At 45.4% G+C, this 25,646-nt stretch overlaps 1 protein-coding gene across 1 annotated transcript; it reads right to left on the reverse strand.

The window, feature by feature from the left end:
• Nucleotides 1-482: 482 nt before the first annotated feature.
• Nucleotides 483-23,253, reverse strand: CD19 (CD19 molecule). The gene is made up of 16 exons (XM_066630335.1): nt 23,245-23,253; nt 22,761-22,791; nt 21,350-21,598; nt 20,601-20,657; nt 18,198-18,494; nt 17,635-17,742; nt 16,559-16,607; nt 15,164-15,237; nt 14,809-14,925; nt 11,485-11,538; nt 10,059-10,118; nt 7,650-7,718; nt 4,003-4,071; nt 2,513-2,575; nt 1,101-1,190; nt 483-640 (listed from the first exon to the last, which is right to left on the reverse strand). The coding sequence occupies exons 1-16, from the start codon at nt 23,251-23,253 to the stop codon at nt 483-485; spliced, it is 1,554 nt and encodes a 517-aa protein (XP_066486432.1).
• Nucleotides 23,254-25,646: the final 2,393 nt, after the last annotated feature.

A 25,646-nucleotide genomic window follows, 5' to 3' on the forward strand; every position in this document is an offset into this window, starting at 1 on the left:
TTATTTAAACATATCTTAGTTACTGCTATCAATAGCAGCTTTGCATGTTACAAGGAGGCTTCCTAAAAGTTGCTTTGTATCCCTTAAGCTACACCATTGATATAGCAACTCTCTTTCTTGCTATAGTTTCTGTCATCATGACAGGTTCTCTTTCATGGTTAATCTCCCAAGTACCAAGACTGTACCCTTCCAAGTTCCAAAAGCAGGACACTAGAGTTAGTAAGACTTCAATACTAAACTAGTTTTGGGTGTGGTTCTCGGAGAAATCAATGATCCACCATGGGGTAACTTTTAACCTGTATCCATCCTAATCTATTTCTAATTTGTAAATAGCATGTAAATAAATTTTCTATATGCTTTTAAAGGAGTCTGTGTCTGCTTAGCATTGACTCAAGAGATCGAAATCCCAGAAATCTCTCTATCAAGGGAGAAACACCAACTCTCTAGATCTGGGCAAAGAGTGGAAGAACATGGGCACCACCTTATGCAATTTCCAGCCACCCTGGCCCACTCCCTATATTCCCAACCCCCTGCTCCCAGCCCAGCCCCATGGACTTACCTTCCCCACATGGATCCAAGTTGCCTTCCTTCCGTGAATTGAAGCTGTTGGGGCTTTCCATATTTTCATAGGAATCAGCATCTGTGAAGGGTAACCTGGTCAGTAATGACCCAAACCACCATTCCCAATTCTTGAAATAGGGCTCTTGGACAGGAAATTGATAGAAATATTAACCAGCTGCCAACTTTATTTTTTTCCTTCCAGGCAGCTATCCAAGTGGTCCAACTTTCCCTGATATGCAAGCTGGATTTCTACCTGTCATGTAGCTACGAAAAGAAAAAGTGTCATGTTGAAAAGTGTTGGCTACCCTAACCAAGTGACGTATTAAACACATCTCTCTTTTTGCTGTGGGCCCTGTAGGTTTGGAGAAGTAAGCCCTCATTTGTTTGTAGCTATTATGGTTGCAAACTTGAACAATATGAAAACACACAGTTGGAAAACTTTGGTATTAGCTTCATCATCACAGATTTGAATAAATTCACCTGTCTGGAAACACCCAAAGTTTCCTTTTCTTAGGAAACTCAGAAGACTTGGCACTCACCCTCCTCATTGCTTGTGTTGGGATGAAGGTGGAGAGTCTTGCTTGTAATGGGAGACAAGTTCCCATTCATCTCTTCATAGGACTGGGAGCCTGATGGGAGACCAAAAGCATCTCAGATAGGGCTGGAATAACAGTGGTGCTAAATGCTCTATGGAACAGGGTGGGTCTCAGCCTCTGACGTAGCTTTAATTGGAGTTTTTCAGTATATCATACCCAACTTGACATAGAGCTTTTTGAAAGTTCTCCAAAGGCCCAGAACAGTGCAATGCCCAATTCACAAGCCAAAGACAAATCTGGCAATACTGCCTGCCCAATCAGCTTGAGGCTGCATGCTTTGGGATGTATTTCTCTGGGAATAAGAATGATGGAGCACAAGAAAGCATGGCTCATAGGTTCAAGGTGGATTTTACCACGGGTAGCCAAGGACACATGTACTGAATCTAGGTAATTCCTTCCTTCCCTCGAGGGCACATCAGCGTGGTCGGCACTGCTTTTAGTTACCAGCACCATCAGCTTCTGATCGGCTGGTCTGGCCAACCCACACAGAGAAAAGTTCCTGGAAATGATGTGAAGGAGAAGGGTGCTAGCCTAACCTTCTCCCTGACAGGCTAGTTTTCTATGTACAGTGATGATTAGGTTTAATGGGGAGGGGGACAATGACATTTAATTATGTTCCTATCAGCAGCCTAAAGTAGCACTATCTGCAAAAAGTTTAACTATGTAACCTTTTAGGCTAGATGTTACTTATGGACACTTGGAACTAGCAGACAAATGTACCTTCAAAGAGGAGTAGTTGCAGATTATTCATCTGCAGGGAGAGCTCTGCTTACCCCTTCCCCTGGGGCTTTGCTTCTTAACCAATATCCCATACAACACCCTGAATCAAAAATGCTTCCAATTGTCCACTTTGTTTTGGTTCTTGTTTCTCCAAGCACCTTACATGTTTATCCACTTGAATGTTTGCTTTCTTTAACTATTTTTAAAATGCTGAAATTGGCTTTAACAGTTGGGGAAGTGGCTTCCTGATTGTCACAAGAGCAGGCCAATCAGTGCTGGTTTCAGTTCTGAAATAGAACAGTTCTCTCTGAACTTGAAAGACAATGATATATGTGCTGAATGGGGGCTAGTGCACTTCTGCAATAGATGTGCCGCTAAAATGAGGTACATCAGATGGTCGCCTTGTGACAGCTGCGGAACAGCTTCTTGTTCCCGTCTGGGAATCTCAGGCAGAAGTATGGTGGAAATGGGGAAAACAAAAGGGAGGAAAGAAGCGGAAGGGGGATGAGACAGAGGAGGGAGGGTATTGTAAAAGAAAAACGTAGCAACTCCACATATGCTTTGATCTGGTCTAGCCTTAGAAGAAGACCAGATCAACAGTGACATTTACAGAAGCAACTATCTTTTTTGCTCACCTGTAGAGGCTTCACTGCCCCCATCCTGCCTGTCCAGGTTGGAGCTCAGAGCCAGCTGCAAACCTGTGGGCAGAAATCAACACTGACACAGAAGAACAATGCTGGTTTAAGGTTGCATCCACAGGAACATTATCTCCTTATCTCAGGAGGGCATCATGCCCATCTGTTCTGCATTGATAAGTCTCTGTTTGCAATTGCAATGGTCAGTTTGAGGGACAACAATTCCCAAGAATTCGGAAAATGTTCTCTGAAGGTGGTTGAGGAAATACTATACTGGGACTACTAGCAGTGGTCAGCTGTTTTCTCATTTTCCATCTGAATTACACCATGTTATCTTATGTAGAACTAGAATATAGGCTGCAGTCTTTTGCCCATGTACTTTCGATTAAGTCCCATTGATTTCAGACTTTACTTCTGAGTAAACATGTTTAGCATACTGCTTATTGGCCAGAGCTAAAGACACAATGAAAGGCTATCTGAACAAGGCAAGTTAAAAGAAGGCCTGTAGCTTAAAAGCAAGAAGGGCTGTTAACCCTGTTAACAGGGTGTGTGGCTATGTCAGTTGTGGGGAACTTGGGGTTAAAAATGCTCAGTGTGGATATCTGAAGATCTTTTGCTATTTCAGTGAAATACATTAGTGTTTAGCTTTTATTTTTTTCTATTTTCTATTTTTTATTTTTTTTTAAAGCTTGCTTCTAACAGAGTTTGTTGATTTCACCCAGAATGAGGATCTGGGCTTTGCAAAGAGCTGAGTAATGGCAATTTGAGGAGAATCACCACCTCCCTTGGGCTTGATCTGCTGAACTGAAACGTTATTTTTTTCCTACACAGTTGAAAAGCTGAATTCTCATTTTATTAGATGTGGCAGTGCAATATTGCACAACGTTGCAGTTTTTGTGTAATTCTTCAACGGACGCATAAACCACCGTCCTCGTCCCTACTGGCCTCCCATCCTCCAAAAGGCATATCTATGCTACAAACTCATGCCAGTTTCATATCAGTTCAACTGTCGTGCTTCTGTCCACCTCCAAATCCTGGGAGCTGTAGTTTGGTGAAGGTGCTATGAATCTTCCCCCATTTCCTGCCTCTCTTTCTCTGACACAACTACAGTTCCTACGGTCCTCTGGAGGAGAAGGCTATTCATTCAGTGTATAGTGTAATTACAACATACCTTTACTGGCATGGCAAAACAGTTCCCACTGCAAAGCAGCTATCCCTTTTCTCTTGTCAATGAGGTGCGGTGGCTGCCCTGTCTCAGCAAGACTAAGGAAAGCTGGGTTCAAGTTTGGCTCAGGCTTTCCCATTTCAAAGGATTGTTCTGAGGATAAAGGGGGGAACCATGTATGCTGCCCTAAGCTCCTTTGAGAAATAAACATGCAATATAATACCGTGGTCGCGAGGAATCAAGAAGACTTTTGCCCTGTGAAAACAGTTGGAGTGATATTACACATGATACTTGGAGAACTTAGGGATCTGAACCACTCCAGTACCTGCTATAAGTCGTGCAGCACCAGGGCTCACACAGACTGCCTCTTCTACATTCTCATAGTTCGCAGCATCTGTTGGAAAACACAGGAAAACATGACCACCCTTCAGTGGCGTCGCTAGGGGGGTGCGGGGGGTGCGGGCCGCACCGGATGATGGGGGGGTGATGCGCCCTGGGGGATGATGCGCTAAAATCACAGCTTTAGGAGCTACCCCATTATGCCATACACTGTTGGATACAGAATGTCCAGTGGAATACCATGCAAAAAACCAGAGCAAAATAGTTCCTTTCCTTCAAAAGTTAGGGCTAAAAAACTGGAAAGAAAAAATGCATGGAGCCCTATGGAAAATGAAAGTGAGCTGTATCGCGCGTTTACTCGTGAGTAGGTGTACTTGCCATAGTCCATCGGAAAGGGCAGGAATCCAATGACAACAGAATGGTCCCTATCCAATGAATGCAGCCCCCAAAAAACCGAGAAGGAGGTTTCTCCCTCCCAGCTGTGAGTCTATTGAGCCCTGTGGAAAGTGAAGCAGCCTCACAGTTGCGTTTACTCGCAAGTAGGCAAACGTGCCTTGGCTGGTGGTCAGGCCAGGCAAAGGGGAATGTAAGGACATCAGAATGGTCCTAGTCGAATGGAACTGGAGCACAACAAATGCTCCAGAAGGCAGCCTCCCCCCCCCCCCTCTAAAAAGGACAAAAAAAAAAGGCTTGAACTGGTAAGGGGAATGTTTTCTCTTTTGCACTTGCAAAGCCAGGTGGGTCTTTGTATTAATATGCTTGAAATAGAAGAACTTTAAACTGGGCACTGGGGAGGGCTGTATATCTCACTGATTCTTTTGGGTGGGGGGTTACTGCAGGCAGACTACAGAGAAAATTCATGTGGTGGAACAGGGCTGGCTCCCCCTTATTTAATTATTTCATTTATTTTATTTTAATAATTATTTATTTTAATTTGCTTGATGATGTCATTTCTGGTCATGACATCACTTCCAATGGGTCCTGGACAGATTGTTATTCTAAAAAGTGGGTCCCGGTGCTAAAAGTTTGAGAACTGCTGCAATAAGGTGTTAGTAAGTTGACACGGGGTGTGTGTGTGTGTGTGTGTGTGTGAGAGAGAGAGAGAGAGAGACTCTACAAGTTTTCAAAATCACTAAAATCAGAATTTGGAGGAATAATACCATCACGTTATATATCTGCCCGAACGGCCCCTCCTGACCGAGGAGTTAAGTCAGATAGAGGTTAAAAGAGAAGATGTTTCAGACCTCATTGATAAATTAAAGATCAATAAGTCACCGGGCCCTGATGGCATACACCCAAGGGTTATTAAGGAATTGAAGAATGAAGTTGCAGATCTCTTGACTAAGGTATGCAACTTGTCCCTCAAAACGGCCACAGTGCCAGAAGATTGGAGGATAGCAAATGTCACGCCTATTTTTAAAAAGGGAAAGAGGGGGGACCCGGGAAACTATAGGCCGGTCAGCCTAACATCTATACCGGGTAAGATGGTGGAATGCCTCATCAAAGATAGGATCTCAAAACACATAGACGAACAGGCCTTGCTGAGGGAGAGTCAGCATGGCTTCTGTAAGGGTAAGTCTTGCCTCACAAACCTTATAGAATTCTTTGAAAAGGTCAACAGGCATGTGGATGCGGGAGAACCCGTGGACATTATATATCTGGACTTTCAGAAGGCGTTTGACACGGTCCCTCACCAAAGGCTACTGAAAAAACTCCACAGTCAGGGAAATAGAGGTCAGGTCCTCTCGTGGATTGAGAACTGGTTGGAGGCCAGGAAGCAGAGAGTGGGTGTCAATGGGCAATTTTCACAATGGAGAGAGGTGAAAAGCGGTGTGCCCCAAGGATCTGTCCTGGGACCGGTGCTTTTCAACCTCTTCATAAATGACCTGGAGACAGGGTTGAGCAGTGAAGTGGCTAAGTTTGCAGATGACACCAAACTTTTCCGAGTGGTAAAGACCAGAAGTGATTGTGAGGAGCTCCAGAAGGATCTCTCCAGACTGGCAGAATGGGCAGCAAAATGGCAGATGCGCTTCAATGTCAGTAAGTGTAAAGTCATGCACATTGGGGCAAAAAATCAAAACTTTCGATATAGGCTGATGGGTTCTGAGCTGTCTGTGACAGATCAGGAGAGAGATCTTGGGGTGGTGGTGGACAGGTCGATGAAAGTGTCGACCCAATGTGCGGCGGCAGTGAAGAAGGCCAATTCTATGCTTGGGATCATTAGGAAGGGTATTGAGAACAAAACGGTTAGTATTATAATGCCGTTGTACAAATCTATGGTAAGGCCACACCTGGAGTATTGTGTCCAGTTCTGGTCGCCGCATCTCAAAAAAGACATAGTGGAAATGGAAAAGGTGCAAAAGAGAGCGACTAAGATGATTACGGGGCTGGGGCACCTTCCTTATGAGGAAAGGCTACGGCGTTTGGGCCTCTTCAGCCTAGAAAAGAGACGCTTGAGGGGGGACATGATTGAGACATACAAAATTATGCAGGGGATGGACAGAGTGGATAGGGAGATGCTCTTTACACTCTCACATAATACCAGAACCAGGGGACATCCACTAAAATTGAGTGTTGGGCGGGTTAGGACAGACAAAAGAAAATATTTCTTTACTCAGCGTGTGGTCGGTCTGTGGAACTCCTTGCCACAGGATGTGGTGCTGGCGTCTAGCCTAGACGCCTTTAAAAGGGGATTGGACGAGTTTCTGGAGGAAAAATCCATTATGGGGTACAAGCCATGATGTGTATGCGCAACCTCCTGATTTTAGGAATGGGTTAAGTCAGAATGCCAGATGTAGGGGAGAGCACCAGGATGAGGTCTCTTGTTATCTGGTGTGCTCCCTGGGGCATTTGGTGGGCCGCTGTGAGATACAGGAAGCTGGACTAGATGGGCCTATGGCCTGATCCAGTGGGGCTGTTCTTAAGTTCTTATATCAATCAATGCGTAATTTCATGCAGAATGGAATGAAACAAACCACATTGAAATATATGTGTTCTATCAAAAGGTACAGCCAAAAAAACAGTGATGGCGGGGTGATGGTACATCACCATGCCCACCATCTGGGGCGTTGCTCCGCCCACTACATGGGGTGACGCGCAGGCCTCCTGCACTGGGTGACGCGAATCCTAGTGATGCCACTGCCACCCTTAACGAGACTGAAGAAATATGGGTGATATTTCTACAGTTCTGAAGGAGTTGTTGCTCTTGATCGTGTCTTCAGCATCCTCAGAAAATTGTTGTCTAGGACAACAGATGCCCTAGCCTGGAAGGGGAAAAGTAGATGGGGTTCCCATTACAATTTGCTGCCCCTGCAGGCGACTCTAAGAAGGGATGGAGACATGAAGGTAGCCAGGGGCAATGCAATGGGCACTAATATTGAATTGCTGGGTGAAATATCACCAGGATAATGCTTTCTTCCCCATTTGGCGGCCCAGTTACACACATTAGCAGCTCTGTCCCAGGCATCTAGATCCCTCTTCTCGCCCGCTGCACAGAATCCTGCCAACAATGTGTTGTTCGCATATATTTTATTTTCTAAGATGCTGTGATCTCCACACAGCTGCTCTTATTTTTCCTTCCTAATTTGAAACCCGTTGCTTCAATGGGCTGCCCCAACCACACCCAGATGTTACCTTCGGCAAGTGACTCTTGGATCAGATTCTTGTTGCCCTTTTGGGTATTGTTTGCATACAAGGGGCCAGCTGTGGTCAAAAGAAAGAAGATGGTAAGACACTGTGGGCAATTCTGCCATGGAACCTGTTTGGTTCCCCCTTCCTTATTGATATAGCCCCCATCAATACCTGAGTCCCAAGTGCAAGAACCAGACTTCATCTCTTCCTTTCTGTTTTCATAAAGGGATCTATCTGTTGGAAGGAAGAACAGCAACTGTTGGTCCATGAAGTTTAACAAGTAAGAAAGGCAACGGGCCATAGCTCAGGTCTAGAGTACAAACTCTTTGGGCAGAAAGTTTGATTCCATCACTGATATCTCCAGATAAAAAAGGTTCTCTGGCAGCAAAACTGGGTCATACCCTTCCTGAGACCTCAGACAGCTGGTGCCAGTTCCATTAGTGCAGCGATTTTTCAGCTGTTTTCATCTCACGGCACGCTGACAAGGCGCTAATGATGTCACAGCGCATCATCAGGTTTTTGACAATTGATAACTTGCTTGGGGACTCACTTCCCCCCATGGGTGAGGTTAGGGACTGACTTCCTGTCATGGCCCTACTAATAAATGACCCTCCCCCAAACTCCCATGGCATACCTATGGACCATCTGTAGCACACCAATGTGCCATGGCACAGTGGTTAAAAATAGCTGCATTAATGGGTAGTTTAGACCAGGAGTGCTCAAACCCCGGCCCGGGGGCCACTTGCGGTTCTCAGGGTCTCCTAATCAGGCCCTTGGGGAGCCCCCAGTCTCCAATGAGCCTCTGGTTCTTCAGAGACTTGCTGGAGCCTGTGCTGGCCCGAAGCAACTGCTCTCAGCATGAGGATGACTGTTCGACCTCTCGCCTGAGCTGTGAGATGAGGGTTCCCTTCACTACTTGCTGTTTCACGTCTGTGATGCAGCAGTGTCAGTGAAGGAAATGCTGGCCTTGCTTTGTGCAAAGCCTTTTATATGCCTTGAACTACTGCAAGACCTTCATTCATTCTTATAAGTTCCATCCCTAATACATTTATGTAAATTTATTCAAATTTTAAATGTAAATTAATTCTTTTTTCCCTGGCCCCTGACACAGTGTCAGAGAGATGATGTGGCCCAATCCTGCCAAAATGTTTGGACACCCCTGGTGTCGGGGGCCGGGGGAAAAAAAGAATTAATTTACATTTAAAATTTGAATAAATTTACATAAGTTTACATAAATGAATATATTAAAGATGAACTTATATGAACGAATGAAGGTCTTGCAATAGCTCAATGCCTATAAAAGGCCTTGCACAAAGCAAGGCTGGCCTTTCCTTTGCTGCCGCTGCTGCATCACAGATGTGAAAGAGCAAGCAGTGGAGGGAGCCCTCATCCCACAGCTCACATGAGAGGTCAAACAGTCGCCGTCACACTGAGAGAAGTTGCATTGAGCCAGTGCGGGCTTCAACAAATCTCCGGAGGGTCAGAGGCTCATTGGAGACTGGGGGCTCCCTGAGGGGCACATTAAGAGACCTCGAGGGCCGCAAGTGGCCCCCGGGCCAGGGTTTGGGCACCCCTGGTCTAGACCAATGGTTCTCAGTGCAGACCATGTGGTTCCCCTAGGGGACCATGTCAAACTTCAAGGAGGCACATGGAAACAAAGTGGCAGACCTCCCATTCACTCTATGGAGCAAATGCCCCAGGCGCGGAGCCTCATGCTCCTTTAGGACCCCTGGGGAGCCTCCTGACGGGGCTGGAAACTGTGCTTTCAGTTTTCTGGAAGCACAGTTTAAAGAGTCAGGGAACCATCTGCAGGCTTCCCCGATGCGTCCTGGAGTCGCGCAAGGCACCATGCGCTCCAGGTAAGTGGGGGACAGATTTGCACATGGGGGTGGTGACATCCCATGGGGAGGCGCCATTGGGGACCTTTGCCCCGGAGCGCAGGAGTGGGGACGACTGCCATGGTGGAAACAATTGAACATTAGGGGGGCACCCAAACTTAACTGCCAGGCATATAACAAATTTGTCACAAGGATCACACTGAATAAACTGCCAATTATCAGAATATTTTTTTGTTAGCAGGCCTTATGCTGCTACTATCTATTTTGTGTCTTTAAGAATTTTCTTTATAACTTAGAAATAAAGTACCAGTTATTAGAATAAAGTTGGTAAAGTGCCTTTTTTCCCAACTAACAGTAGCTATGAGGGGGGCCACAGAGGTAAAAGAGGCTCAGACGGGGGACATGAGCAAAAAAAGGTTGCGAAACCTTGGGGTAGACAGATCATGGTCTGATTTGTCAATATCATGGTTTATAGACCTTCTGGATGGTCTGTAGACCACTCTCGTTGCTTAATGACGTGAGAAATCAGCTGTACACAATCTTGTCGACTGATAGTAAGTTTAGGAAGATTTACCACACAAATTCCTGTCTCTCCATTTCACTTCTTCCTGAGTGTTTTCATAATTGTCATCATCTGAAAGAGAAAAGAGAGAATGACTAGCATCACAAACCTATGCATGTTTACTCATAATTAACTCTCACTGTGTTCAATCAGGCTTATTCCCGGGAAAGTATATATAGGATTCTGCTTAAGCCTGGATTTTTTCTCATTCTTTCTTGGACCCCATTTCCACAACCCACTTTGATGCCATCCTTTTCCCACTGAACCAACCTATCCCACATCTGGTCAAAATCCCCCAAATCCTTCTCGTTCACAGGTCTGTGGCTCTTCCCCTTCTTTTCGGCACGGATATGTGTCATACTCTCCTATGGTACCAAGCTGCTCAGCTCAGTACAGCATTTGAGGGTTCACTATCAAGTCAGTGAGAACTGACTTTCACACTGGTCATTAGCTGTGGTGGCCTGGGTGATACCTTTAGAAAGTGTAATCTTACTAGAAGATAATGTGATTTCTACACAGCTGTTCTTATTTTTTCTTCATATTTTTTTTTACAATGAAACCTGTTGTTTCAATTGATTACACTCCAATCACACTCAGATGTTACCTTCAGCAAGTGGATCTTGAATCAAATTCTTATTGCCCTGTTGTTTATTGTTTGCATATAAGGGGCCAGCTGTGGGTCATGAAAAAGAAGAGGGTAAGAAGATGGCACCCAGCACAAACTCAGATGCACAACCTGCTGTTCTCTGAGACAGAGCAAAGGATTCCAGGATGCACACTCTGTGTTTGCTGGCTGCCAGCCTTGGAAGCTACGGAAGGGTGTGGGGTCTCCAGCTATCCATCCTCTTGACCTTTCTCCCATCCCTTTAAAGCAGAGTATCTGCCAGATATTGTGGTAACCCCTACCCTGTTTATTCAGCCCAACTGGTTAAGGGCCCAGTCCTATCCAACTTTCCAGCTCCAGTGGAGCCACAATGCAGCCCCATGGTAAAGGAGTACATGTTCCCATACCTTGAGAAGGCCCCAGTGACTATCCCTCCACCACAGAATGCAACGCACACCCTACTGGCACAACTGCACCAGCACTGGAAAATTAGTTAGGATTGGGCCCTATATCAACAAGGGCTTTGTCAAACTCTCAGTGGGTCACATTGGTGGTCACATCACACACATGGCTGAGGGCCCAATCCTACCCAATTTTCCAGTGCCCCTGCAGCTGTGCCAATGGGGCATGTACTGTATCCAGTGGTGGGAAGGCCTCCTCAAGGTAAGGTTACATTTATTCCCTTACCTCGGGGCTGCAGTGCGGCTGCAACAGTGCTGGAAATTTGGATAGGATTGGGCCCTCAGGCTGCTATGAATTTTCACAGGTCTGTGAGCTTGTTTTCCCTCAAATCCATCCTACAATTTTATTCCCAGTCCTTCCTCCCATATTTACCATCTTTGATCTCTGTCTCACTGTCAGGGAGCTCATACTCTTCCTCGTCTTCATCTGATGGTTAGGGAAGGAAGACAAAAGTAGAAAAATATATGTAAGTTGTGACAGTAAAACTCACTGAACTAACAGAGCTGTCCTTGCTATCTCAATACTCCTTTGGTTGGATCCATAAATATTTGACAGAGTCCTATACAAATAGCTGGAAGGTGGTAAAAGTATTTGTGGAATATACCACTTCAAATTGCAAGTGGGAGGATCACAGGGTTGAATGTTCTTTTATATAAAAAAACTCCCTCTACATAGACGATAAGAGAATAGTTGTAGGACAACCTTCTTCCCACTATGTAATGTTATATATTATATTTGTCAATATAATGTCATGTATTGACAAATTCTGGGTGCCAGATTGCTGTGGCACCTAGAAATTTCATAGCGGTGCCAAGTATTTCAACAATAATTATTCACTTTTTGCATTCTCGTGGCAACAAAAGTGTGAACAGCAGCATCACGCCACTGCTTATCTCTGGCATGGCACTGGGTGCCAAATTCTTTGATTAGTGACATGTGCAGTTGTGTGTATCATGGTGTATTGCTGGTGAGTGTTTCATTTGCACAAAGTAAGGAGCACAAAGTAAGGAACAGGAGCCAGTGTGCTTATTAGACAATGCGGGTAAATGTGTAGACAGTGGACCAGTGACTAGTGTTTTATAATTTCATGGGCATTATAGCATGTGTGTTGAGGTATTAATTTTTATTAGTCAATACCACAAAAAGGAAGCATGTAGCCACAGCTGGGAGAAAAAAAATATGCAAAGCAACAATGGAAGACATTGTACAGCACATTTGTCATTTCCCATCAAAGTCTGTTATTTTGTTAGACATAAATCTCCAGTAAGTTCTTCTCTATGCTTGTTTATATGTAAAACCAAATTCATGCCATTCATTGGTGGCACATGAGATTATTTGGGGCCATTGTTAAAACCTAAGAACTTGAACGCTGGAAAAGGTCCTGAACGTGTCTGGCTCCTTCATTTGGAGGGCTGGCTTCTAGATCCAAGACAAATTTATCAAGCCACGCATTGTACGGGCTGGCATGCAACTACTGGGTTCTCCCCACCTGTAGCCTGAAGTGGAACAGCCCAGGAGTAGTTTGACTGTATCATGTCCTGTTTGTGTGAACTGGACCAAAGTTCCTTCCCCTGCAGCAAAGTTTGTGGTAGGTTGGCTGAACTGTACTGTAAATATGAAAGTTGACAACACAGCACCAGATAGGGGCTGCAGAGGTGGGGTGGAAGGACCTCAAAGAGCTGCTGTACCAGATCCAGGTTCAAATCCCCCCTCAGCCATGAAGCTTCCTGGGTAACCTTGGGCCAGTCACTTTTTCTCAGCCTCACCTACCTCACAGGATTGTTGTGAGGACAAAAGGAGGGGAGCGCTGTGTACACCACCCTGAGCTCTGTGGAGGAAGAGCGGTATAAAAATGTGAAAAAATAAAAATAAATAAATAAATGAGCAGTTGTGTAGATAGGGGCTTTGCACATCAGTGGTGCAGTATGTGGGGCTCACCATGTGCTACATGCACTGATCCCAGTGACTTGGCTCAGCATTGCCAAGAGCTGGTGCTTGTGTCAAACTGGCCCTTGGTGTACTTGTGTTATATACAAAGTCTCCATTCTCTACTTTGTGCAAGCCCGTGGTGAGAATGGGCACCTTAGTGTTCATTTTACCATGAAATGGAGGTTGGCTTTTTCCTTCCTCCTTGAACAGTGTTATACGTTTACTTTGCTAAACTGTTTCTGCATCCTGCCACAACTTGAGAAAATCTCATTGTACAGGCAAACCGCAAGCGTGTGCTCGTTTTAGTGGCTGTTTCTTTTTCACACATGCAGGAAATGAAATTTCACCCTGCTTTCCCCTCATGTTAGCGGGAAACTCATAAGGGAACACTCAAAAACATTGGCAACATGTCTCACAAATGAATTACGGCACCTGTATAGCCCCTGTAAAATTTCAGGAAGGCTTGTTCCCAAATCCACCACCTCACTTTGCAATACAGACCTCACATCCTGAAACTTCAGTGTCTAATTTCATGTGAAATTAGGCCTGCATCTTTAAATACAGTTTGCCCATCACATGAGGTATGCATGAGAATATTCAAAATTTAAAAAAGGGACCACAAGGAGTGCTGAAACTTTCCTCCACATGCCTCCCCCCCCCCCAATTAAACATGAACCTGTGTAATCCATTCTCACAACCACTTTCCTCTCATCTGGACCCAATTCCAGTATTGGAGCCCCACTGAGGGGAAAAAGCCCTGGGAAGATGGACTCTCTCTCTCTCTCTCTCTCTCTCTCTCTCTCTCTCTCTCTGTGCGTGTGTTTAAAATCAGGAGAAGAGTTCAGCTCATCCCTTTGTGCTTTAAATCAGATTTTAAAACACAGGCCTACCACTCTCATATTTCACCTGGTCCTGGGGCTGGCTCAAGACCTCCTGATGCTTAAATCGGCATGCCAAATGATGTCCCCTTATCCGATGATGCTCCCCCTATTCTCCAATGTCCTAGCGCAGGGATCTCCAAACGTTTCAGTACAAGAGCCACATTGTATATTTTACACTTTCACGAACCAAAAACAACAACACAGTTTTATAAACGAATGAAAGAAATTTAAATGAATGAATAAGTTTCACTTGGATCATTTTTGTAAACACCATGATATGATACATAATGAAAGAGAAATGTGACAATTACCAAAAAAAAAAAAATGCAGTGCTTAAACTGTGAAACGAGTAAAAATGTCAAATATTATCCGATGTTCTGACCAAAAGAAAAAAAAAAAGGCGAGTTGCTGTAGGCCAGATAAATTCTTGTGGCAGGCCAGACGTGACCCCCAGGCCATAATTTGGAGACCCCTGTTCTAGCTTAACACCCCTCCACATTTTATTCCTCTACATTTCCCGTTTCTCTCTGTTCTCTTTGTTTTCCAATCCAGAGAGTGGAAAGAAAAGAAGGAGCAATTGAGGCAAGTAGACAGACAGAGATGAGCCCCCCCACCTCGCCAGAGGTGACTGCTTCAGTTGGCCTTATGAGTAGGCCAGTCCTGCTTGATCCTCATTTTGCCCATTGAATTCTACAAACAGTATCCTCAAAACACTTCTCAAAATAGCACACTCGCCCACTGCCTTTCTATCCCTGACGTTTCTCAGAATTGTCATAACCCTAAGCTCTGATCTTTGTGCAATGATCACTCTCCATTATGCTGTTCCCCTACTGAAGGTGGCATATAAACAAGCTCTGGTTCTTTCCATTCCTTGCTCAGAACTTACCGCCCATCTTGGTGGCATTGGGCAGGATATTTCCTTTCTGAAGTAACTGCTGCCCAGCTACTGAACCCACAGTTGGCATCACGTTCTCATATGAAAAGGCATCCACTGGCTCTGCGCCTGGGGGAAGGGGGAAGCAAGCTCTGTCAGGACAATCTTCACGGGGTCAGTCAAATTTCTAACAGCAGCAAAGCAAAGAATCAAGCAAGAAAGTCGAGGAAAGCAGCAACACTCTTAGTGTCTTCTCTCGGAAGACCATTATAGGCTGGATGCCTGCCAGGAGACAAAACTGGGGGGGGGGGGGGAGGAGAGGGGTTGATTCTTTGGATGGAGGAGCAGTACCAGATCATTAACTTACCATCTTCAAGAGCGGAGAGCACCAGAGCCCCATTGGAGACATGTGCCCTGTTCCGCTGGGCCTGGAAGAATCTTCTGGAAACCCAAGAATCGTAAAACATTAATGACAACAAGGCATGGGTTTGACTTGGGCTGTCTTGAAGGCCTTTATTGGGCCAAAAATAGTTAAGCTATACAGTTCTGTGATCACACCAAGAACTATGGAACTCCCTCCCCCATGAGGTCCATCTGGTCTCCTCCATCACCATTTCCTGGGAATCTGAAAACTCTCTCGGTCCTGGCCTTCATTCTGGAGTAGTGTTCCTGGGAAGCTGTTGCAGATGTATTTGGTTGTTAAGTACAGTGGTTGCTATTTGTTTTATATTTTGGTTTTAAATTGGCCAATTTTGTTTTGATTTTGATGTGCAAATGCCCTGACTGCCTGCAAATCTTTTAAACAATTTCTACCCAACGTTGCATATATGCAACAGGAATCAAATGTGTACTCCTGTGGGCTGGGCAGAAATGGGTTTTAATTAACAAACTAGCCATAATCACAGTTTCCCTACATTTTGGACTCAGTTGGGAAGAATATTGAGGGCTGTCAACTTGCCCTTTAGCAACAGTTGCGATCTCCAGGGAACATGGGGAAGCCTGGCAGTTGCCTGAAGAGCCCAAAATAACATCTAAAAGCAAAGATGGTTAAACATGGAAGAAGGATCTTTGTTTGCCTGATGGGGAAGGGCATGACTCAGAATAAAAATCTTTCTTATGGTATACACAGGTTACTGACATATGGCCAATTCAAAGGATGAATTTTTTTTATTGGGGGGGGGGGTTCAAGAGTTTTACCCAAGGACAGAGTGTTGGTGTCCCTACCTTCCACTCCAGTTCCCAGACCACAAATGACTGCCTATTCCTTGCACACTCAAGTCCTCCACCCCAGTCTCATTCCACAGAGGTCATCCAGAGATTCCCTGTTCTCTAGCCCTCCCTATTCTCCAGGAGGCCACTCTCCCAAATTGCCCTCTGCAGAGTGCCCACATATATCACTAGGAACATAAGAAGACCCTTGCTGGGCCAGGCCAAGGAGCCCTCCAATCCAGCTTCCTGTATTTCACAGCAGCCCACCAGGTCCCTCAGGGAGCACCCAAGACATCATGATACCCAATCCTGTTGCCACTCCCTTGCATCTGGCATTCAGAGGTAGGCTACCTCTAAAACTCATATAGTTGCATATAGTCATCATGGCTTGTAACCTGTGATGAACTTTTCCTCCATTATTCTTCCCAATCCCCTTTTGAAGGCATCTAGGCCAGGTGCCATCACAACATCCTGTGGCAAGGAGTTTCAAAGATGAATTATGTGCTGTGTGAAGAAATTGTTCTGCCACACTCTTTCCAACCCCAATACTTGCCTCCTTGCAGCTACTCTCAGCTTCTTCTGCTGCCTGTGTGTACGAATACCTGGAACAAAAGGGGTAGATAAGGAGAACCTGACAAAAATAATCCTTTCCCCTACAGGCTATTTATCAGTCTATGGGCACAATCCTAACTCCTTATGTTAGTGCTTCTGGCATAGTGGTGCCAATGGGACATGTGCTGCATCTTGCAGTTGGGTGGCACTCATGGAGGCCTCTTCAAAGTAAGGGAATGTTTGTTCCCTTCAGAGCTGCATTGCCCTTATGCCAGTGCTAAAAAACACTGACATAAGGGGTTAGGATTGCGCCCTATATTAATTACGCAAAAATACTAAAACCCTGAGTTATCATCTGGGAGGCAGTGGTGTAGTTAGAGGGGGTGCGAAGCACTAAGTTTTGCAGGGAGTCACAGCGCTTCATGCAAGTGGCTCCTCCCCTCCCCTTTGGGGGCCACTTGCACACCATGCTGAGGCTCCCTGCAAAACTTAGTGCTTCACACCCCCTCTAGATATACCACTACTGGGAGGTCCTTCCTTAAGCTGCCACTGGTTGACCTGCTGTGTTCATAATGAACATTCATAAACATTCCCTCTTGTCAGGGGACACTGTCAGCATTGTTAACTGTGCAAGTTCCTTTCTCACTGTTGAAAACGACATAGGGTCTGGAAGGTGAGGGGGCTGTGTGTTGTTGGCAAGAGGAGACTGGACAGGCAAAGGAGAGTTGGAAGATAAGAGGTTGCAGCCTAGGGGTAGCAAGGCCAAAAAGGCAGTGGTGGTGGTGGGGGGGGGGTAGATTTTACATATTTACTTGAAGTAATCAGCCAGTCTGATTCCTGGTCTCTAGGTCTTCATTATTTAGATTTCACAGCAAAGAGAGGGGTGCAAAGGAGGACAAAAGGAATGGTTGTGTTTGCTGAGGATTACAAAATTATGTTAGGTCAGATTTCAGTCTAGAGGGCAGGATATAAATAGTAATGGTTTGTGCTGGAAGAACTATGTTTAAGCTATGAGGATGAGTTACACAAAGACTTTGCCATGCATTTCTATGATGTTATAGATGTACATTTACTCACTACGCTGGATCCGCAGGAAACAGAACAGGAAGCCAAAGCAGACAACCATGTATCCCAAGGCCACAGCCCAGATTATCCAATGCCAGTCTCCAAAGTTCAGCCAAGAAGCTTCAAGGGAAGCGGGACAGGGAAGGGAAAGAGTTCTGTATTTATATACACAATTATCACACTATTATTTTGCAGTTCTGTCAAGCGCAGAAATTGGGAGTATCCTGAACATTTCCGGTTTCATTTTTTAGAAGCAAGTTTCTAGTCCCCAAGTCTGAAAATTAGGGTTAAAACTCCCTGTTGCTCTTTGTGCAAATTGCAAATTACATACAAATCTGTGGATAGGATTAGATCTTTTCCTATGGAGAAATTCATACAGTATTTCATTGTGATATTTGTTTATTTTTTAAACAATCAACTTCAATTTTAAAAGAGATCAGCATTTGGAAATGTTTCAGATCAGAAATTTTTAACTTTGAATGTTGAAAATAGGGCTGCATGTCAGATGTATTCAACTTCAGCTTCTGTCTAACCACCCCTAACCTCCCCTCCCTTCTCCTTACTCTGAGTCACACCTGATTTAGCTGTCACCTCCAGCCAGTAGTAGCGACTTGGGGTCTGGTTCACTACCTCACAGGTATAGTTTCCAGAATCTCTGGGGCTTACTGAAGGCAACAGCAAAGAGATGTCATTGTGCCTCATCCATGGCCAATAAGAGCTGGAGCGCCACATGGTTACATTCAGCACTGTCTTCTGGCTCCATAAATCATTGTGGAACCAGAGTAAGGACCCACTCGTCCAGTTGTTGGATATGGAGACGTCACAGGGGAAAGATTCTGGATGCCATTCTGAGTGAAGGAACTCCTTGTGTCCTGCAGAGGTAAGAGATGGGGAGGAGGGAAATGGGGGAGGAACAAGCTGAGCAAAGCACATTTTGGCACAAATATAGCATTTGTCAATTATTGAATTTTGAAACCAAGTTTTTAAACTTCTCTTATGAAGGACCCATTTGCCAACCTGAATACTTCCTCTCAATCTTGAAAAAGCCTTTAATCCCTGCACAACTATAATCGGCCCCGATTGGCGTGTGAAACAGTAGGAGGGAGCCACACAATAGCTATTTATTTAACGTATTTAAGGATGTGTATTCTTATATATAAAGCCTCATGTGGCGCAGAGTGATAAGGCTGCAGTAATGAAATCAAAAGGCTCTCCCCACAAGAGTTTGAGCCTGGCAGAAGTTTTGGGTAGCTAGCTCACCTTTCCACCCTTCTGAGGTCAGTAAAATGAGTACCTAGCTGCCTGGGGGTGAAGTGTAGATGACTGGGGAAGGAAATGGCAAACCACCCCATACAACACAGTCTGCCTAGTAAATGTTACGATGTGACATCACCCCATGGGTCAGTAATGCCTCAGTGCTTGCACAGGGAACTACCTTTACCTTTATTCTTGTATACAAAAATTAATTAAACATTAATAGCATCAGTAAAACCAAGGCAGCAACTGCATACAATAAAATCCCCTTTCTAAAAACAAAGTTATCAAATATCAGTAAAAGCCCATAAGTGGGGTCGGCCCATCCATGAGGCTGGCTGAAATGGTCGCCTCAGGCAGCAGAAGAAGGACTGTGGAGGAGAGGAGTGTCAGAAGAGCAGAGACTGGCACATTAAAGGGTAAGGGGGTGGCATTTGCATGCTGCCTTGGTGGCTGGGAAGCCTTTGGCCATCTTTGCTTGTGAGAAGAGAATGAACTTTACCTGGCACCTGAATGTTAGCATTGTTGACATCAGATGCTTCATGCCTTTGAAGGCCACCACTAGGTACTACCACCAAAAAGATCCTGTCTCTGGTCTCCATCCACTTTATCTCAGAAGGTGGAAGACACCTGAAGGAGGGTTTCTGAGGCTGCCTTTAAGTAACAGCCTGTAATACCCTGTAATACCTGCTCAACCCTCACTGCTCAACCACATAATACCAGAACCAGGGGACATCCACTAAAATTGAGTGTTGGGCGGGTTAGGACAGACAAAAGGAAATATTTCTTTACTCAGCGTGTGGTCGGTCTGCGGAACTCCTTGCCGCAGGATGTGGTGCTGGCGTCTAGCCTAGACGCCTTTAAAAGGGGATTGGACAAGTTTCTGGAGGAAAAATCCATTACGGGGTACAAGCCATGATGTGTTTGTGCAACCTCCTGATTTTAGAAATGGGCTATGTCAGAATGCCAGATGCAAGGGAGGGCACCAGGATGAGGTCTCTTGTTATCTGGTGTGCTCCCTGGGGCATTTGGTGGGCCGCTGTGAGATACAGGAAGCTGGACTAGATGGGCCTATGGCCTGATCCAGTGGGGCTGTTCTTATGTTCTTATGACAGGCAGGCTCATATGGTCCTTCAGGTACCCCTACCCCAAACTGTTTATGGCTTTAAAGTTTAAAACACCTTGAACCGCACCCTGAAACAAATGGGTTGCCATTGTGATTCTTTTAGGATTGGCATAATCCTAATCCTAATCAGCATCGATTCCAGCTTTCTTCCATGCCTCAACTCAAATCTTAGTGACATCCAAATCAGCCCACTCCCTTAGCTCATCCTTGTCCCTCTCTCAGAACGAGGCTGTAGCCAATCACTAACCCCCATATTCTTCTGTACCATTGCCTCCCATTTGCCACCCTTCGCCCTGTCACACTCTAATCCTCTGGTTTGTACTCATTTATGCTCCTGTCCTTATCCCCGCGCTTTCAAAATGCAGGAGTCATTCCGTCAAAGTCCCCCTTCACTTCCTGAATAAAGAGCCTCTGGATGAAAAATCCTCTACAACTGCAAGCCCAGAAATCCCCCCCTCCGCCCCACACACACACACAAAGCCAGCACAATTTAGCTATCCTCATGAAGGTGCTTGAATGGCTGGGTTGTGACCATTTCCCAGTGAAACTAAATTTGATGTGGTCTCATGTGCTAGCCATAAAGGAAAGGAGCTGTTACCGCTTGAAAGGTTGCCTTTCACTTCCTCTTGGGTGTTCTCAGAGTTGTCATAATCACCTGAAGGAAACAGACAAGGTTGACTACTAAGCCATCTTCTCTTCTCTGAGCCCAGACAATCTGTCCTCATCCTCCCCATTTTTCTCCTTCACACATTTATGCTATCCTTTCCCCTCTAAACTGACCCAACCTCTTACCAAGTTCCCAACAGGGCCTTAAATTGGCTTTAAGTCAGTTGGGCCAATGGCTCCCATTTGGGTCCTGATCCTAAGGGCCCTCCATGTTAGAGTAAAAATAAAACATAAAATTAATATTTTTACTAAATCATTTAGAGTCACCAAAACAAGTGATTTTGTAACTATTTGCTTTTTCAAAAAGTAATCACACATTTTGTTTGTTTACTTGTAGGCTTATATGAATGCAATTTTAGATTAAGGTGTGTTTAGATCCATTTGGTCCTCTAATTCATATGTACTTTTTAAGCACATATTTTGTTTGCTTTCCATTCTATCATAGAGATATAAAGACTATAATAACTTTTATTTATACCTCTAAGATTCCAAGGACCTTGGTTATGAATCTGGGCTGAGTGGATGTGTGTGATGCTCTTCAGCAATTACCATGCTCCCAGCACAATACAGTACTGAGGACAACATATAGGTGAATGTATCCTCCAGTATCCCTCCAGTTTTACTAAAACTTTTCCCCACTGTATTCTTTAAGATGCCAATCACAGCCTAGTACGTCCTTACCAGTCCTGTTCCTGAATGTGTGGTTCTTTCCAGAGATGCCGTTCCAGCTGCAGGTAAACCAAACATCATCCTCTCTGGTGATGTTGTGGATCTGGAGGCTCCATGCGTTACCCAAACTGACGCTGGAGTGGTGGGACGTCACATGAACAGACAGCAGCTCCTCCTCAGAAGGACCAAACCAAGTCAGCTCCAGACTGCCTGAAGCCAGCATGTCCTCCAAACTGCAGGACAGGAAAACTCTTTGTGACTCTGGGATTGGGGGAAATAGGAAAATATGAAGTAGTTTATGGATTTGTTTCATAGATGCATAGCCTACTTCAGACCACAATGAACAATCACAGTTCTAAAAAAACAACCTTTTTCTTTTAAAGACCGTTGCCATCTAAAAACTGATGGCAGCCAGAAGTTCTTAAAACAGCATAAGCATTAAAAAAAAGAAGTGATTTAAACAGCAGTCTAAAAAGCCAAACAAAGCAGTAATTTAAATAGATCAAACAGTATAAAAGTAGTAAGGAAGACAACCTGTCTCAACATTCATTCATACATTCATTCAAAAGCCCAGACAACTAAAAAGGTAAATCAGTACAAAGGCGGCAGATGGACCTCTCTGGGGAAAGCATTCCAAGGTGCCACCAATTAAAGGTCCTCCGGCCATTACCCACCTCACTTCTGAAGTCAGTGAATCTAAGAAAGAGCCTCTAAATACAATCTTAGTACCAGGTGGGCAGTACTTTCAGAAGATGGTTCTGCTGGTACTTGAGTGCCAAGCCATAAAAAAAGGCAGAGACACTCCCCAAACTAATGCATGAGCTCACCCACCCATTCTCTACTGCTGGCAGCCATCAGCCTACTGCAAGGACTTTTTCTCTCCACACAACTAATATTGTAGCCCCTCACCACTGATCTGACTTGAACAGCATCCTCAAACCTTTCAGAAAATGATGCCTTCCAGCATAGAAGCTTGCCTGCCTTTTAATCTCAGATGCCCATGAGGCTGGGCTGTGGTGAGAAACAGGTACTTTGCACATGTTCAGAGGCATTCCTTTCCACCACTGCCACTTTACTGCTACCATAATTGGCTTCCCTCACCCCATCTCCAACCCACACATTTGAAATCTGTCCTCATTCAACCCACCTCCCTGCCAGTTTCTATCCTCCCCCACCTTTGGGACCTACCTGTGGCCTGGACAACTTGCATTGGCTCTCCCCACGCTCCGGTGGCTACTCCCCAATCCAGCCACAATACAAACAGGTAATGCAGAGCGGGTGCCATTGCCTCCCTCCAGCCAGCCCTGCTGTACACCAGACCCTGGGAAGCTGGGCAGAGTGAGGCCTGGGCAGCCCAAAAGGGGCCGTCAGTAAACCAGTAGCTGCTTTTCTCAGAAAAGGGGGCTCTGGAGCGTGAACTTACCAGCGTAGTCCCCTGAGGGCGGAGCAGCTGCCTCAGGGGAAGGAAGGAAGGGTGGCGAGAGGAGGCCAAGGCTGCGTTAGACTCTGTGAGCGCAAAGTGATTGAAAATGGAACCTGTGGCATCCAAGCACCTGGCAAGCGGGCAAAACTTATGCGGTCATTTGTTTATTTACTGTAACTGCATCTCAAGCTTTCTGAAAAGGCAGTTTGAAGTGCTCAGACAAGCAAGCAAACAAGCAGAAGTATTATTGATTGATCAGATTTGTATTCCGCCTTTCTCCCCAAAGGGCACCCAAGGCGGCTTACAAAGTACGTTGCAGCGGTGTAGCTAGAGGGGGTCAAAACGCTAAGTATTGACAGCGCTGCAGTGCGCCATTTAAGCAGCCCTTCCCCCTTTCTGCTGGAGTCATACCAGAAGGGAAAAGCAATGTAGAGTCACCGCCTGCCCCAAATGGCTTGGAAGGTTAGGGGGAGGGGCCACTTACATAGCGCATCACGGCGCCATCAATACTTAACGTTTTGACCCCCCTCTAGCTATGCTGCTAGTACGTTGCAAAATAATAAAGCAGCAGAGCTCTCTGTCAGTCCCGTTGGTGGTCTCTTCAGAAGCTGGGGGCACCAGATCAAGTCTCCCCCACTTCTGCCCATCTGTCCCTTCAGGGCATTCAGGCCTTGAAGCACCCCTTGGGAAGAGATGGTAAGGTGGTTGCCCCAGCTGATTTCAGTTAGCCAAGAGGACCCTGTTAAAATTGCTGTCAATAGTCTCCTGGAGGTTGATAACACAGGCCTACAAAAACAAAAACACTCTTTTTTTGTTGCCAAGGATGTATGAACAAATTTAGGATATTTTGGGAGTTCTGAATCCAAAAAATGGCATCAGTTTTGCCTGATTGGCTCTAGTTTCGGGGGTACGGCATAGCCATCTTACATGCTGATTCAAGCAGCTTCCTCACGAGGAAGTCTGTAGACTTACGACAACAAAATGTGTATAGGCCTGTGTAATGATTGCTAAAGACTCCAGGCCAATCCTGGAGAGATGGTAGCCAGAGTGGTCTGTGGAGCTTCACCATTGCCCTTTGAGGATGCCCACATTCCCCAGAACACTCCTCCCTGCCTACTGAGGCTGCTATCCCAAACACACTTGCTAGAGAGCAAGTTCCATCTCATGCAGTGGGGTTACCTTCCACGTAACCATGTTTAGGACCACACTGCAGAACGTTGTGAATTCTTGAAAGCAGCTATTAAAGTGTAGGGAAGAGAGCTGCTGTAGGTCATTCTGAGAACATGGGGTAGAGTGGGAGAGAAACAGAGCAAACAACACATAAATAAATATGGTTGTAGGACAATTCTGTACTGTTTTCCTAGTGCTTTAGATCCACAGTTAAGAACACAAGAACAGCCCCACTGGATCAGACCAAAGACCCATCTAGTCCAGCTTCCTGTATCTCACACTGGCCCACCAGATGCCTCAGGGAGCACACAAGACAGCAAGACACAACCTGCATCCTGGTGCCCTCCCTTGCATCTGGCATTCTGAGGCAGCCTTACTTCTAAAATCAGGAGGTTGCACATACCCATCATGGCTTGTAACCTGTGATGGACTTTTCCTCAAGAAATTTGTCCAACCCCCTTTTTAAAGGGATCCCGGCCAGATGCCATCACCACATTCTGTGGCAAGGAGTTCCACAGACTAATTACACACTGGGTATAGAAATATTTTGTCTGTCTTAACTCTCCCAACACTCAATCTTAATGGATGCCCCCTGGTTCTGGTGTTGTATGAGAGGGGAAAGAATATCCCCCACCCCTGCATAATTTTGTATGTCTCAATCATGCCCCCCCCAGCCTTTTTTCCAGACTGAAGAAAGACAATTAGTTCTCATAGTTATGCACCATTGAAATAAATGAAACTAAGGGCCCAATCCTATCCAACTTTCCAGCACCACTGCAGGCACAATGCATCCCTGAGGTAAGAGAACAAATGTTCCCTTACCTTGAGGAGGCCTCCTTGACTGCCTCCTTACCAAAGGATGCCGCACACACCCCATTGACACAGCTGCACCAGCACTAGAAAATTGGATAGGATTGGGCCCTAACTTGAGCCTCACTCATTTCAGCGGACCCCCCTGAGTTTTAAAACAGTGCAAGACAAGCTGCTGTGGGCGATATATGAACAAAGAAGATAGCAAACAGAGAAGGACCTTCAGTAAGTATATAATAGTGGGAGGAGGGCAGCAATCCTTCAAATGAGATCTGGGGTGTATGTCCCTGTTTTCATCTGTGAAATGCTGGCAGGTATTTCAGGAACGCATGCATGCACATGCAACATGCTTTCCAGAAACGAATCGATACATGAAGGATGTGGCGAGGTTGGCAGTAAGGATCATCTCCTTGCCCCGATGCCTGAGCTTGAAAGCAGATTACCTAATACAGAGGACTTTGCTGTTGCTTCTGCAGCACCCCTCCAACCTTGGAGAGAGGAGATCGAATGGGATGCTACAAGAAGAGTAGGTCTTACAATGACCCAGCCAAAGCGGGTACTGCCTATTCTTACTTGCCTTGTAAATGAATCAACACCAGTCCCTGGGGATGGGGGCTCAGAAACAGACTTTGCAGCTGCAGTGGTGAGCAGAAGAGTGTGTGGCATAGCACCAACAGTCAGAAACTGAAGCCGAAACTAGATATGACATGGCACAAGCCAACCCAGGTAGTAATGAATACCTACAGAGAAGGAGGTGGGGGGGGCACGCAGAGAATTTCAAGCAAAGCATAGGCAGACAGAAAGGAGAAGCTAGATTCAACTGCTTTTCTTCCTAAAATTGCTCTTTTAAAATTTCTAACCATTTTCCTCCCCCAAAGAGTTTACTTCCAGTCACAGAGCCCCAAT

The sequence above is a fragment of the Tiliqua scincoides genome, chromosome 5 (assembly GCF_035046505.1).
Source record: "Tiliqua scincoides isolate rTilSci1 chromosome 5, rTilSci1.hap2, whole genome shotgun sequence".
Lineage (NCBI taxonomy): Eukaryota > Metazoa > Chordata > Lepidosauria > Squamata > Scincidae > Tiliqua > Tiliqua scincoides.

Coding starts and splice junctions, on each gene's coding strand:
- CD19 (XM_066630335.1), bottom strand. Junction 21,599..22,760: donor GCCCTCAGGGGACTACGCTG/GTAAGTTCACGC, acceptor CCCCAATCCCAG/AGTCACAAAGAGTTTTCCTG. Junction 16,608..17,634: donor TTTCCTGCGGATCCAGCGTA/GTGAGTAAATGT, acceptor CTTTTGTTCCAG/GTATTCGTACACACAGGCAG.